Source organism: Heterocephalus glaber, unplaced genomic scaffold (genome assembly GCF_053883595.1).
Source record: "Heterocephalus glaber isolate CG9 unplaced genomic scaffold, H.glaber_assembly_v1.0 deba00000676, whole genome shotgun sequence".
NCBI classification, from domain to species: Eukaryota; Metazoa; Chordata; class Mammalia; order Rodentia; family Bathyergidae; genus Heterocephalus; species Heterocephalus glaber.
The window spans coordinates 1594400-1609352 of record NW_028258156.1 but is presented as its reverse complement, the minus strand read 5'-3'; the positions used below and the strand labels follow the sequence as shown (position 1 = coordinate 1609352).

Here is a 14953-nt window from a genome sequence, read left to right as displayed (position 1 = left end):
AAGGGTCTCAAATCTCATTTATTCACTGCTGCATGAATCAGTGTCACAGAATCCAATCCTTCTATTCTCTAATTTAAATCATACAGCTCTTCATTTTGTAACAAACCATCTCCCCCCAAAACAAAAGCTCATGTGTTTCAAGGGTAAATAATTTTTATTGATGAGAAACATCTTATAGATATAAAAAGATATATTTCTTATCTATATGATATTTTTAGTTTTCCAAATTTTCTTTGCAAAGGTTAAAATTCCTGATGTTCTCATTTAGAAAAGTAGTTTATCAATTATAAGGATCCCATCCTCTTCCAAAGATGAATTGATTGATCATGTCAAAAGCTCTCAGAGGCTGGTCATAGGGTAAAATATGTCCTCCACCTTGAACAATGACCTTAAAGAAGAAAGACAAAAGATACTTTGAGATTTAGAGAAATGGACCTTCTAAATTACCGGAAAGTTTTAATTCAGATTAAAGCATTTAAAGCTTTTATGAAATACAGAATATATTCTATGAACCCAAGCCTTTGGATATGCTGATTGTCCTGCTTTTGATAGTTTTAATAGGTATCTTAAAGGTAGGAAAGTTTTCAATTATATACTTCTTTGATTTTACTCAGTTATGTTTACTATTCATGTGTATAAATCTTGAAAATTACTGGTCTTTTTCCCTCTTGGGACTGATCTGTGTGTTCTCCCCCTCTACCTGATCTGGGCAGGGCCTTACCTCGCTGGAACTTGCAAGTGGGGAGGCCTACACTAGGCCAGGTCTGTGCAGCTGAGTACAGAGCCTACCTAATACTACATTTTCATTGCCAGCCAACTTGGCCCTCGCATTAAGTAGTATTTGCCATCTTAGCTTTTAACAGTAATAAAGGGGATATTTTGATTCTCTTAGAAGAAAACGCACAACAGAAAGAAATCCTTCACACCTTTTAGAACACTCTTTGTTCCCCTGCAAGGCTGTGTTATCAAAGCATTTGGCAATTTGAAACAATTTCCTATGCTCACCATTTAGATTCATTGTGTTTGCTTTCTTACACATAGATGTCTTTACTCAGCCCTCCACCCATCCATTAATTCATCTTATCTTTTGACATTCCAAGTAAAATGTGGACAGCAATACAATTCCCACAAATACCTCCAGATCACATCAACCAGGGTTCAGTGCGTATTTGCAAAGTTTCTTCTTTTGAGTAAAGTTGAAATCGTGTGAACCATCCCAGTCTTAAGTGTAGACTCACAGTGTAGCTCTGCTACCCCTGCCATTGTTAGCTGGATAAAGTACTCTTCAATCACCTCTAGCTGAGGTGAGTTCTAATCAGCATGAGGGCCCCCATGAGCTGGGCTCTGCCTGGATGAATGAAGGCTTTGCATGTCCTGCCAGCCAGTACCCCAAGCAGAGGACCATGGGAAGCCTTCATGATCCAATGCTAGAGGGCAAGGACCAACAGTGAGTGCTGGGGCACCACATGTAGGAGGTCAGTGTGGTCAGAGATGTCCTTATGCAGAATGGACAAAGTCACCAGAGGACAGAGTGAGTACACCCATGCAACACTGGGATCATTTCCTCTAATTTCTAGCTGCCGAATAACAATCAGCAACTAAAGATCACCTTCACAAGGCCCTTCTTAGGAGCCTGAGTCCTTTTCCCTACTTCAATCTATGGGAATGGAGCAGGAAAAAACATCTCATTTATTATGCTAAAATATATCCACTCTTCCCCCGCCACCTGCCATTTCACACCCTTGCTGGAGGTAAGGAGAATCAACATTATGAGATAGACCATAACTTGTTGCTCACAGCTCTCCAAGCTGTGGACTGCACAACTGGAGGCAGCATCATTCACATGAGCATTAAGGTGACTGAGCTAACTGTAGCTGTGAGGTGGTTTTCCCAAGTGACACACTTGTGAGATAATCAGCTAGAACCCTGACACCGGATACAAACACCAGATTTTTCAGTTAAATCACAGCTAAACTTTCAAGCTCAGTCACAGGGTAACTTATCCAACTCTCCGCAGCCCTCTGGGGTCATAAGAGATGCTTATGGATGTGGGACTGGACTGGACCCTTTTACATTATCAAATGGAAGCTGCTTCATTCTATACTTGACCCGTGGTCACTGGGGTCTGAATGACTTGGATCCCATCCACCATTTGTACCCACTCATGCCCTGGAACCCAACACGTGCCACAGGTTGTCACAGGCTGCAAACAAACACGCGTGTGACTAAGGGATACTTCCTGGAGCTCTACGAGAAAACGTTCGCTCCTCTCAGGCCCAGGCTACAGTCTTCTCCCTGCCGACTGTCATCCACATCTCTGGCCTCAGTGGGGGATCTGATGAGGGATTTCAGTGCAGTTTCAGCCCAGCTGAGGACACTTAGCCAAGTCATCTGTGTGACAGAATCCAGCTGCTTCAACTGGAAATGCGTTTGGCAGCAATGGTCCGGAACAGCAATAAACCAAACACCCAAGAGCTAAAGGTCTTCCTGCCCTCAGAACCAGAGCTATGGCTAATGAAGCACAGTGGATTACAGCCAGGCTCCAGAATCAGAGCGCACACATATGACAAGAGGCACTGCAAGCTGTGTAATACTGAACAGTAACTCAACTTCTCTGAGCCTCCATTCCTTTGACCATACAGTGCTTGGGAAAGAAGCATTACCTCTTGGGGTCATTGTGAGTTACATAAAGATATAATGAAATACTGTCCATGGAACACTTAGCACAGTACTTGGGCCTGGGTATTCAATAAATATTAGTCATTAACATCATTCTCCCAACAATGATCTGCATTTAAAATTCAAAATCAAGATGTCTGTACCAACTTAACTACCCTAGAACACTCACTGTTCTGATATTTGTATCAGTAATCTTGGCTTAAAGGAGTTGTTTAAAATAGTGGTTCTTACACTTGCATGTATATAAAACCACTAGGCTTTCTGATGCTGAAGGTCTATGGAGGGGCTCAAGAATCTGCATCTGTAGCAAGTCCAAAGGGCGGCAACTGCTGTTTCCAGTCTCAAGACTGTTTGTTAGGATCCACTGCTCAGAACTTTGTCTATTCTATGGCGAGCCAGGGAATTCTCTACTTACATCAAGGGAGAATAGAACTAGAAACCTACTTCACACTTACTCATGATGTCACTTTAGTTTTTCCTGGTAAATGTGTTTTTCCCCTGATGTGCAGTCACATACCCGTGCCCTCATGTCCTGTGCATTCATGAAAACAAACTGGTGAAGAAGAGCTGACAGGGCTAGGCATTATGCTTTCTCAGCAACCGGCCCAACCTTGGTTCAATTTCTGAGCTGTCACATGTAATGACCCAATGACATGGACATAGTGTCATTAAGATCAGGGAAAAAAACTCCTTTAGGAACAAAGGCCGTTTCACATGTCCCCAAATTCCCACACAAAGTATGTTCTCAAGCTGATTCACATTTAGCACTTTACTGATGCTAATCTCAAAAATGAATTTATGAGTGCTGAAAGATAACCTATGCAGTTATTTATAGCCAAACCTCACTGCTCACAAATTAAGGACACAAACCACTCAGCAGCTTTTAGAGGTTGTGAAAAAACACAGCAGAGTCATGATTACATAATTACATGTGACAAGATTAATCTCAAGGCTCCCTGGAGGAAAATAGTCTCATCACCATCACTGTATATTTGGGGTGCCTCTAAATTCATGTGTTCTAGATGTTCCAAGGCAGTCACAAATGCGTCATGAATTTTAAAAGGGTTATGCAAACAAAGCTTCATTCCACTTTATTTTTTAAAAAATGATACTATTCTCCTTGGATCTAGATACTGGACCCAACAGTAAATGTTGCCTAGTTGTACCTTTTTAGATATCAAGATTCGGGATCTAAATTCAGGGACATTCAAAGTAGACTCTGTGATGCAGATGTGTCAGGGAGACTTCTCAGGGGTCTCAGAGAAGGTCCCTGAACGGACAGAGTGGGTAGGGAAGGGGTGGAGGGATGCACTGCCAAGAGTGTAGAGTAGTGTCGCCTGATGCCACACACATGCACACACAGCAGTCTCCACATGGCCCTGACCATGAAGGATTAGAAGGAGGACGGAAGGAAAGTGTGATGCTCCTGTGAATATCTGGATGAACAGATCTGATACTCTAGGGGTTTTGTTCACTATGGTAAAATACACTTGAGATAAATTATAATTTTAACCATTTTAACGGTCACATTTCAGTATCATTTAGTACCTTCACAGTGTTGTGCAACCATTGCTACTATCTAGTTGCAGAATGTTTTCTTCACTCTAAAAGAAACCATACCCGTTAGTAACCCTACACCTTCCCCTTTCCCTCATAGGCCCTGGAAACCACTGATGTGTTTTGTGTCTCTATGGATCTGCCTATCCTGGATAGATTCTAGACAGGTTGAAATAGGGGAGTGACATGCTCTGATATGTATTACAGAAAAGTTACTTAATATCTAGTGAGGAGGCTGACTTGGAAGGCAGTGATACTGGGGCAAAGGGGCAAATACGTAGATGATTAGATCAGGTAAGAGATGATGTAGGCTTATGGAAAAGAGAGGGAGAAAGGGAAGGGAATGAGAATGTTGAGGTGGAACCAATAAAATCAGTGATTAACCAGATATTAAAGTTAAACGAGAGCCCCTCCCCCTCCCCCACCCTCATTTCAGGCTTCTGAAATATGTAGATTTACAAAGGGTCGTGCTGTTAGTCAGGACAGGAGAAAAGAGACCTATGAGAGATGCATATTTAGGGAATAGAATATGAACAATTGGTTTATCCTGATATCCATTACCCAGTGATGCATACACTCTGGAGACTCTTGCTTGTTATACAGCTCTCTGATTTACACCGAAGTTCTTTCTCTATTTTTGTTCCACACCACATTTACTAAATCTTGCCTTTTAGTTTTCAGACACTAACTATAAGTAGAAACAAAATGAATATGCACTCAAATAAAGACATATGACAAAGAAAAGGTAATTGGAAATGAGAATAAAAACAAGCCAAAGGGACTTCCTAACAAAGAATGAGGAAAGGCACTTTCAAAAATAAACAGGGGAGGGATCAAGGGAAATAGTTGTTTCAGCAGCACTCAGGGAAAACTATCATTGATGTTTCTCATCATGCACTTATAGTGTTGGACATGATTATTGAGTAGGAGGCAAAAGGGGCTTCTAGAAGCTTCAAGAGGCCCACATGTAGCCACCATGGTGGTGGTAGTATGCTTTCCTGCAGGAGTCAAGACAGACCTTCAGTCTGCTCCACAGCACCCCAAAAGGGCTTCCTATATGGACCATCTTACTTAATCAGTTGCAAGAATATTATAATTTGGGATTTCCACTTCTGATTATGACTCAGTTCCTTGTATCAAACCAACCTCGCACCAGTGAACAACACTAGAAGCTTGATGAAAACAAATGTTCTTTAAAGGTACAGAGAGCAAGAGCGCTTGAGAGACCAAGATCATGGGAAAAAGAGGATTGCAGAGAAGTGGGCCCAGCATTTTGTGTGGTCTTTTCCTTTTAAGGAATGGAGGTGGGGTTTATTTTAAAAGAACAACTCCTTAAGAAACAAGAATATTCTCCACTGGGAGGAAAGACATTAGGATACAAAATTACAAGTGTTTTAATTCTGTCTAGTCCTATCCCCAACTCTGACAGCAGAGTGGAAGGAGACAGTAGAAGCAAACAGGCAATTCTGTAAAATTATACTTAAAAACCCTAGAAATGTGATTAAAATCTAAACTTGTTTTGCTTTTTAAAAATTTAATATATCAAAAGGCCTGTTTTAGTGACATGCTAGCCCCACCAGAATAGAACTCCTATACCCATCAGTGACATGGTCAAGTTGACCAGCCAACTCATACTTCTAAACTCAGCTGTGGACACGTATGCGTGTGTCTTTAAACCCAACCACAAGGGTCAGGTGATGGCCAGGACTGTGTATCCACCTGCTAACTGTCCAGTGTCCTCTTTCTGCTGATAGGTGGGCAGGACGGGGACAACCTTACTTGATAAGGAAGGACTAAGAGCCACATTTACCACCCCTACCCAAAAGGAGATCCTTATTTCTACACCAAATTTGGCACCTAGTGACTAGAATGATTTCCTCCTTTTAGAAAAAACCCACACATATCCACATACCCATATATACTTTTTTTGTTTTTACATTTAAATATAAAAATACTACTCTGCTTTGTGTTATAAATGGAGGACCAGGTGGTAAGGACCCTTTCTTCTTTGAAGGTAGGGATATCCACCAGTTTACTCAGCTTTGTGTTCATGGGGATGCGGCTGGAGCCCCAATAGGGGAGCATTGCAGCAAGAAACCAAGAAAGGGCATTCCTCCCTGATCCCTAACCGTTCTTCCTTCTCTAATTTCTACTTATACCTTTGAAAATAGAGCTTCCCATCAAGAGAGATCCTCACTTAACCCATATCAGGTTTTTCCCCTTTCAGCTACCATGAGCAATAAAAATCTCCTCCCTTGCTGTTTCACAAACACATCTGCTCCATCTGGATAGCTACACCTACTGGACAAGCACACTTGAGGGAGAAAGCAGTTTGTTTCCATACCTGTGTCCCAACTAATGCATTAAAGTTTCCGTGACAGGGACAGAGGGGGTGGGTGGGTGTGAAAAGATTAAGAACTTTACCCCTCTTATCCTGGCCAAAGAAAGCAAGATTAACTGAGCATGAGGAATAAAAAGACCTTGATGTTACACCCTTTGAGTTACAATGGGGACAAGCAGGACAACTGGAAGACGGGGAAGAGCTGGAGGAAGGCAAAGAACTAGGAGGCGCTCAACGGCGGCTGCAAGTACAGTCCACTTAGTTTTTGTGCCGGAAGGGCTCATTGCCAGTCTCATTGAGAAGACGTGCAGATGAGGGCTTCTGTCACAGCAAAGGGGTCACAACTGGCAGAAGGGTGACAGTCTTCAAAGTAACCCTTCTTCTCCTGGCCAATAGTCCAAGGAATGCAGATGCTGGTGCTACAGCTGGTTACACCAGCAGAAAAGTCATTGATGTTGGAGCTTTCATGGAATCCAGTTAGGTGCCAGGCATTGTCCAGGCGCCCCCTTGGGATCATAGGCACGAATGTGGTACTGGTGTTGCTTCCTTAATTTCTCAATGGCCTCCTCAATGGACTTCAGACCATTCTCTTCCCGCATGGCTTTCGTGCTGAAGTTAGTGCAATAGTCAGCACCATTCCAGTTCCCTGGAATGGGCTTAGGATCAAAGGTTGCTATCACTCCAAAGTCTTCACATACACAATGAAAGATGAAACAGGCCACCCACAGATGGTCTCCCATGGAGATTCCTTCACAGGGTCCTACTTGGAATTCTCACTGGGCCGGCATGACTTCAGCGCTCGTCCCCATAATCTTGACTCCTGCGTACAAGCAGGCCCGATAATGAACCTCCACAGTATTTCTGCCATAGGCTTTGTCTGCTCCCACACCACAGTAATATGGACCTTGGGGCCTGGGAAAGCTGTTGGAAGGCCAACCAAAGGGGTGGCCATCAGTCCCCATCTGAGTATATTCCTGCTCCATTCCAAACCAGGCAGGGGTGCTGGTTGCACACGATGTCCATTATCTATTTACAGGTGTGTCTTAAATTGGTCTCTGCAGGCTTCTGGTTACACTTGAAAACTTCACAGAACACCAGTTTATTGGGGTCTTTGTGGAAAGGGGTCCCGAAACATGGCAACAGGGATAAGGTGCATGTCACTGTTGGAGCCTTCAGACTGGAAAGTGCTAGACCCATCAAAATTCCACTCAGGCAACTCTTCTACACACTTAGGCTCAAAGTCCAGGGTGCAGGTCTTGCAGTGCAGCCCTTCTCTAGTGCCATCAATCCAGATATACATGGCTTGCACTTTGTCACCCTGAGGCAGGAACATGTATACCTGCTTGATGCCTTTGCTCAAGTGGGAACTCGCTGAGGTGACCGTAGTGGAAGATGTTCTGGGCAGTGAGCAGAAGCACAGCATCCAGGAGAATGAGGTGAGTGGAGCGAGGCTGATGTTTTGCTCACAAGCCCTGTGCTTCTCTCTGCTCTCTGTGTGATCTTTCTTTTGTGTAATTCATGAGTTTCTAAGCTTCTATGATCAAGAAGCCAAGCAAAAATCAAATCAAATAAACAAACAAGCAAAAACCACAAAGAAAATAAAACAAAAAAGATGAAAGAATAAAAAAGTAAAGAAAACTTTCAACAGTTTTATAGTATGAGGGAGACCAAAAACTCACAATAGAGAAAATCCCTAAAGGAAAAAAATGTGGAGGAGGAGCAAGGGCTGGTGCCAAAAGACAAGGACATGGGAAAACCAGAAATAGGATGGGCTAATGCACCTTGACACCCAGCACTGAAACAATTCTCTCAGTCCTTGGATGAATGAATGTGATCTACTCCTACTCCAACTGTTTTCTAGAAGAAATTAAATCCTTTGAGGGAGAAATAACATCTTTTTTCTTACATTTTTTTATATGCTTTGTCCAATATTCTACCCAATTTACTGTGCACACTAAAAGACAAGATCAAGTGACTAAAAACCAAGGGGAAAAAAATAGACAACTGAAAGACCATAAACGAAGCAGCCGTTGGTTTTATCAGGTGTAGAGTTTTAATTAACTGTGAACAAAATATTTAAGAAGTTAGGGAGCAAACCAGAAAATTCACTGGAGGATTAAAATATATCAAAAAAGAAAAAGTGTAAATTCTAGAACTGAAGTTATTTATTCATTGTTAACTGAAGTTAAGAACTCAATAGTTTAGTGGTTGATTAAACACAATGGAAGAAAAAAATGTATGAACTGAAAGCTCACATTTTCTAGGTTAGCCAAAAATCTCCATATTAATTGGAGAATAAAGGTCTAGAAAATACAGAAAAGAGAAAAAAAGATTTGGGACTACAAAATACTTAACTTCTTTTCCACTGGAGTCCTAGAATAAAATATAAGGAAGGAATAGACCAAAAGAAATAACAACATTTGGAGATACTGACTGAAAAATTTCAAAACTGATGAAGCTTAAGAAATCCTAAATAGGAGAAACACAGAGAAAATTGATTGCATAAATACACATAATAAAACCAAAGATAGAGAACATCTTAAAACCTGTCCTAGGAAAAGAAACACTGGTTTCAATACCATAAAAGCAAGATAGTGGATTGATAACAGAAATAATGAAAATTGGAAGATAATAAAATGGTATCTGTAAAGTTCTGAAAGAAAATAATTGCCAGAATTTCTACAGAAATGAAGACCTGACAAAGATATTTTCAAGTAAATAAATAGCTGAAAGAGCTTTTACCACCAGACTTACAATAAAAGAAACTTTAAACACTATTGTTCAGCCCAAAGTAAATTATCCCTAATAGAAACATGGAAATGTACAAAAGAATGAAGAGTAATTGAAAATTTACATATGTGAGCAAAAATAATGGAAATTAATATTAATAATATCTTTTGGAGTTTGAACTATGTAGGAGTTTTAAAAAGGCATTTACACAAAAATGCATAAATTGAGTTGAAGAGTTGAAAAGTATACTGGCATACTTGGAAACTGGTTAGATGTACAGACCCTAAGTTGGCTTCCTTAAATTATGACATATTTCTTAATCTTAGGTAAACATTAAAAGGAAAGATAATAAAATCATGTACAACCAGCAAGTTAATAGTGGTCAAAGGGAGTTTATTATGACTCCTAAATTAGATGAGATAAAAGGGTGAGATAAATGGAAGAAAATGTTTGGTTTCTTTAAGTTAGAAGAAATCTTTTGATTAAGTAACATATTCCTTCTTTTTAGAGAGATACAAAATTAATATCAGAGTGGTGAAGACCCTTGAATTAAGTCTCTTAGTGTCATCTCATTGGATAAGTTAGATGTGCTATGAATGTGTTGAACAATAATTTTTAAAAGTTACAAAATTTCCCCTCTATATGAACTCCAAGAAATTGGTAACTTCAAGCAAGGTTGGGATGAATGAAGAAAATTAGAGTTTTCTCTTCCCTTGGTCATTGTAGTTAATGGAAACCTAAAAGCACAGAACAGTGTAGCAGGAAATGACTTGATAAGGTGGTTAAGAGGATGAACCAGGATTCAGTAGACCAGGATTCAGCAGATCTGGGTTTGAGCCCAGCTCTGGGACTTTGGCATAGTGACTTAACTGCCTCTATTTTTTCATTTGTAAAATGGAGATAAAATTTAGGGTGACTAGTTCTCTCAATTTGCCTGAGACCAAGGAGTTTCCAGGAATAGAGAACTAAAGGTAAAAAAAAAAAAAAAGTCAGAACATCTGGAATGGTTGGTCACTTAGTATATTTGACTCTATAAGGACCCAAAGAGACAATGCATATAATATATTACATGATACTCAGTCCCCAAACATGCATTAACTGCACCATAGGTTGAGAAAGGGAAAAAATAAGCACTTAACTGTCATCCTATCCTCATTATCAAATTTTTACAGTCAAAATAATAGTTTCCCCCTTTAATTGGTGGAGGTAAAAGCATAAGTTACAATACTAAGAAGCTATAGTTCATTAGTGTAGTTTTCTGAAAGAAAGAATTATAATACATTCTTCAGAAAGTGAAATATTTATCTGCCAGGCTTTTTTGATTTCCACATTATGAACCCTTCCTCCCCATGGGAAAGGTCCCAATTAAAGTAGGAAAGCAGGTTGGATGCGAAATCAAACCTCCATCAAAATGCTAGACTGAATTGTGTCTGTGGCGTTTTATTCCTGAAGCTGGGCAGCATCGTGACGCATCTCATTTTTTCCCTCCGCCCCCTCTCCCTTTCCCCACACGAAGGGCTAAACATCCTCTTCTTCCTACACAGCAATGTCAACCAGGCAAGACCTTACTTGTCTTAGCAGAATGGCAAAAAGCTGCTCTGCCTTTTTTTTCCCTTTTAGGAACCCACTTTGCAACACAGGATTTGAGGCAATGAAGAAGTAATTGAAACTTCTCTTCTTCATCTGGTCCCTCCGAGTTCAGATTTTATATTTGATATCCACCAGAGGGTCAAAAGCAGAATTCAGTTCACTCTTTACACTTCCTCAGGGTCTTGCTTTTGGATCTACATGTGTAGTTTCTTTCCAAGGAGAGGATGGGAGTGGGGGAGGGGAGGACAGAGGTTGCAGCAGTCAATGCTCTCAGTCAGGGTGTTGTGAGGACTCAGATTCTGGCTCATGGTCTTCTGGGTATCACAGAACAAGAGCCAGCCAAACTGCTAAAGCGGTGCTTCCTGTGAACAACAGCACAGGATGGCTATAGCAGAGGTGTGCTGAGCTCTCTTTTCACTTGATAACAAAGGTAAATCATGCACTTTGTGCCCACCTTCAAATTTAGTGGTCAAGTAGGTAACCATAAATCAGCCAAGAAGGGAGTATTTATACCATGGAAATTGGCAAAACATACAAATGAATGCCTCTGATTTGCTGTCGGACCATTCATTCTCTGAAATTTTGTCTCTCCCAGAGAAAGAGGAAACATTCTGGGCTTCTTCCTCTTTTTCAAGGTTAGCTGAAGAAATATCCATTGAAGTGGATAAATGGTAAGATCCAAATTTTCTCTGAGTTTCAGATATGTGCAGAAAGGTGAAGAGGGCCTTTCCATTCACCCTCCCTCTCTGCATTCCAGGACAGCTGGCAATACTGGAGTCTCAAGGCCACATCTCAGCATCTGCAGTGTCCTCCTGCTTCTACTGGAGCCCCTGAGATGCTCACAGCTGGTCTGGTTAAGAAAATGCCAGACCACACAGGGTATTTGGAATCAATTCTATTGTTGACTCATACCTTATGGAGCCCCAGAATTCCTGAATGTCCTCAGGACTCAGGAATTTAGGGTACAGAGCATGCCAAATGGGATGGCATTTTCATGATCCCATTTGTAGAAATAACACTTTTTACTGCCCAATCAAAAACTGTCCAAGGCAAAAATAGTGCTTTAATCCAGCTGACCCTTGGCCTTATTTCAACACAACTTTATGTTCCTTCCACTGCCACTGTCTCTACCTCACTGCACTCTCTACCTTATTTGTTTATTTTCTAGCTCTGTTTAACATTCCCACAAGTGAGTTTGTGAGTCTTTGGTTACACTTCAAATTAAAAGAATTAAAAGTTACTGTTTAAAAAGCAAACCCCAATTCACTCTTTGTTTTAAAGATACCATTAATTTTTTAAAACCCATCCTCCATGGGTAGAAAAATCTTTAAATTTTAGACTTCTTAGTATTTATGCACATTCCATTTAATGAAATGGTTCTCTTTTAAATTTCAATAGGTTATTAAAAAACACTCAACAGCTAAGAGAAAATTATGCATTGTTGCCTAGCTGTTATACCTCAATAAATAGATCTGCTAGCCAATTTATATTTTAAATAATACAATAAATTAGCTCCCAGAGCATTAAGTAAGTGCATATTTGGGTTGCTTAATTTAGTAGCATTTTTCTTATGTTAATCGGTCCTCTCTAATGAAATAGAGCCATATGAACTAAGAAGATTCTTGGCAAATAATCAGAATAAAATTGGGAGTTGCTACTGTTTATTATTTCCTTTGTTTTCAGGAAGCAAGCTGTGAGGTATTTTTTAAGCAAAGGAAACAAAACAAAAACCAAGAATCCAATTCTTTTTAAAAAGGAGAGGACGCTCTCATCAGGACTGGGATAATGAAATTCTCCAAGTCCTTCCATAAATTTGTGTTTCAGAATACTTCTCTTTTTTTCCCTCTCCTATGGAACACAGAAAGGAAGTAATCTTTAAATAATGCCTCCTTCAGTTTGAAGGGAATTACGTTGAACTATTCATTATCTCAGCACGTCTAGTCATTTCTTACAAGACACACTGGTGTGTGCAAATGGTGAGTAACCACAGCACTGTATGACAGATGCAGCACGCGCGCACGCGCGCACACACACACACACACACTCAGAGGCAGAGGAGAGAAGTGCAGGGATGAAGGAGGGGCCAATTTGATTTTCACTCACTGATCCTTTGCTTGGTGCCAGGAACTATGGTAAGTGTGTGCAACAGAGACACCTTATTCCTGTCCTCAGGATGGCACAGTGTATGTAGAGGAGGAGGAAGGCAGGAGGACAATGAAAGAGTTAAATTATGGAACCCCAGGTGGTGCCTGCAATAGGAGTTGTGCTTTGAGCTAGGAGAAGGACGTGCTGGGGCAGGGTCATGGCTGGCTGCCTGGCTGGCTGGGCTTCTGGAGCCGGAAATAGTTTTCCAGGCACTCAGCAGAGGGGTCTTAGAGGAGGGGAGGGGATCCCAGTGGACTCCTGGGTGTGTGTTGGGGAATGACAAGGGTTTCCTGTTGTCTCAGGATTCTAACTGAGAAGGAGGGTGAGAAAGAGGAAGCAGAGGTGAGATCAAGTATCTTCAGTACTCAAGCAGGGCTGAGACTGTCCTGAAGCTATGTGAGTCAGGACCAGGTCGGAAACAAGGGGCAGATGGGACCGAACTTGGGCCTTGGAAAAAGCACAGGAGGCAGCTTGACAGATGAGGCGGGAAACTGGTTAGGACCAGCTAAGGAGGGGGCTGGAGAAGGAAAAATATTAAACAATAGCAACTTAAAATATACATTTGAAATGTATCTCTTAAAACACCACAGCCAGAAATGGTTTCATTTTGGAGTTTATGATGTGGGATAACCCTCATGAGTATTTTTCATGGCCTCAAAATGCAGCACTATTTTTATTGGTTTGTATAAATGCAGTGTTTTTCTTTTTAAGCAGTTCTTTGTGGTTTCTGTGACGAGAATTAGGAAATGAATCAAATGAGGCCAATGCAGAGGATATTATAGAGCAGATGTGAGAAATGGGAGGGGAGGAACTGGGTAGAGGATACTCAGCCATTATACCTATCCTTAACTTTCTGGTATGACTCGAAGCAAAGCAACTGGCAAAATTACTTCTCTCTCTTGCCTCAATGGACAAGTGATGGGCAAGAGAGGACTCTGTCAGGGATCCAGGTTTTCTTCCTGAGGGGAGAAGTCGGAGCTTGACTGAAAATTAAGACATAAGGTGAAACCCGTAGATTTTCTTAGTTATTTCTTACTACTGAGCCACTGTTGGCAGAAATGAATTGAAAGCTGGGGAGTGTGGTAGCCAACTTCAGCACAGGATCCCAGAAAGAAAAGCACACCTGTATGAGCAAAGCACCACCAAGACGTGGGTGTGATGATGTGTGCACCACACCCCACTGTGTGTGTGGACGCTCGAGTCCTTTAATTTGATGGTGGTCAAGAAAGAAGACAGGAGACAGCAAAAGAAAGAGGATACAAATCATGAATGTTAAGGACATTAATTCCCCCTTTAATTTAACAAGCCTAGGTGAAAGATGATGACAGAGAAATACAACTGTTTGCTGAAATAATGGAATAATCAGAATCCCTAGACATGCCTGGTAAGGATGCAATCAGCTTGGAAAACAAATTACCTAGTGACACCGACACAGGCACAAGGAGATGTGTGCAAAGATGTTCATAGCAGCACTATTTGTAGTAGCAAAAAGTTAGACACGATCCAATATAATCACGCTGTGGAATACTATACAGCAATGAAAAAAGAAAAACACAACTGAACATATCAACATGGGTGAATCTCAGAAAACAATGTTGAAGAGCACAAGTATGTTACTGAAAAATAAAGAACAATTCTTCTTATATAAAATTAACCACAAAAAGTAAAATACTGTTTACAGATAGGTTTATCTACACTAAAATGATTCATATCAAAAAAAGGAATAAGATAATAACAAAATGTGTGATAATGGTTAAACTCCACAGGCATAGGGTAGGCAGGCTACTGGTAATGAGGAGGGAGACTAATTAGTATTTTTTGACCTTGCTGGTAAATAAAAAGGTATTCAATATCATAATTTTATCTTATACAAGCATTATAACTATTCTTTCATATGTATTTTGTATTCAC

General features: G+C 40.7%; 1 protein-coding gene and 1 pseudogene across 1 annotated transcript in view; both read right to left on the bottom strand.

The window, feature by feature from the left end:
* The window catches only part of Cpvl (carboxypeptidase vitellogenic like), a 125960-nt gene continuing 111007 nt past the window's right edge, over positions 1–14953 (bottom strand). The window contains 1 exon segment of the mRNA XM_087206592.1: positions 1–388. Coding sequence (XP_087062718.1) covers positions 281–388 — 108 coding nt within the window. The 3' untranslated portion in view covers positions 1–280.
* Positions 5681–11341, bottom strand: LOC147829207 (glutamine synthetase pseudogene; annotated as a pseudogene).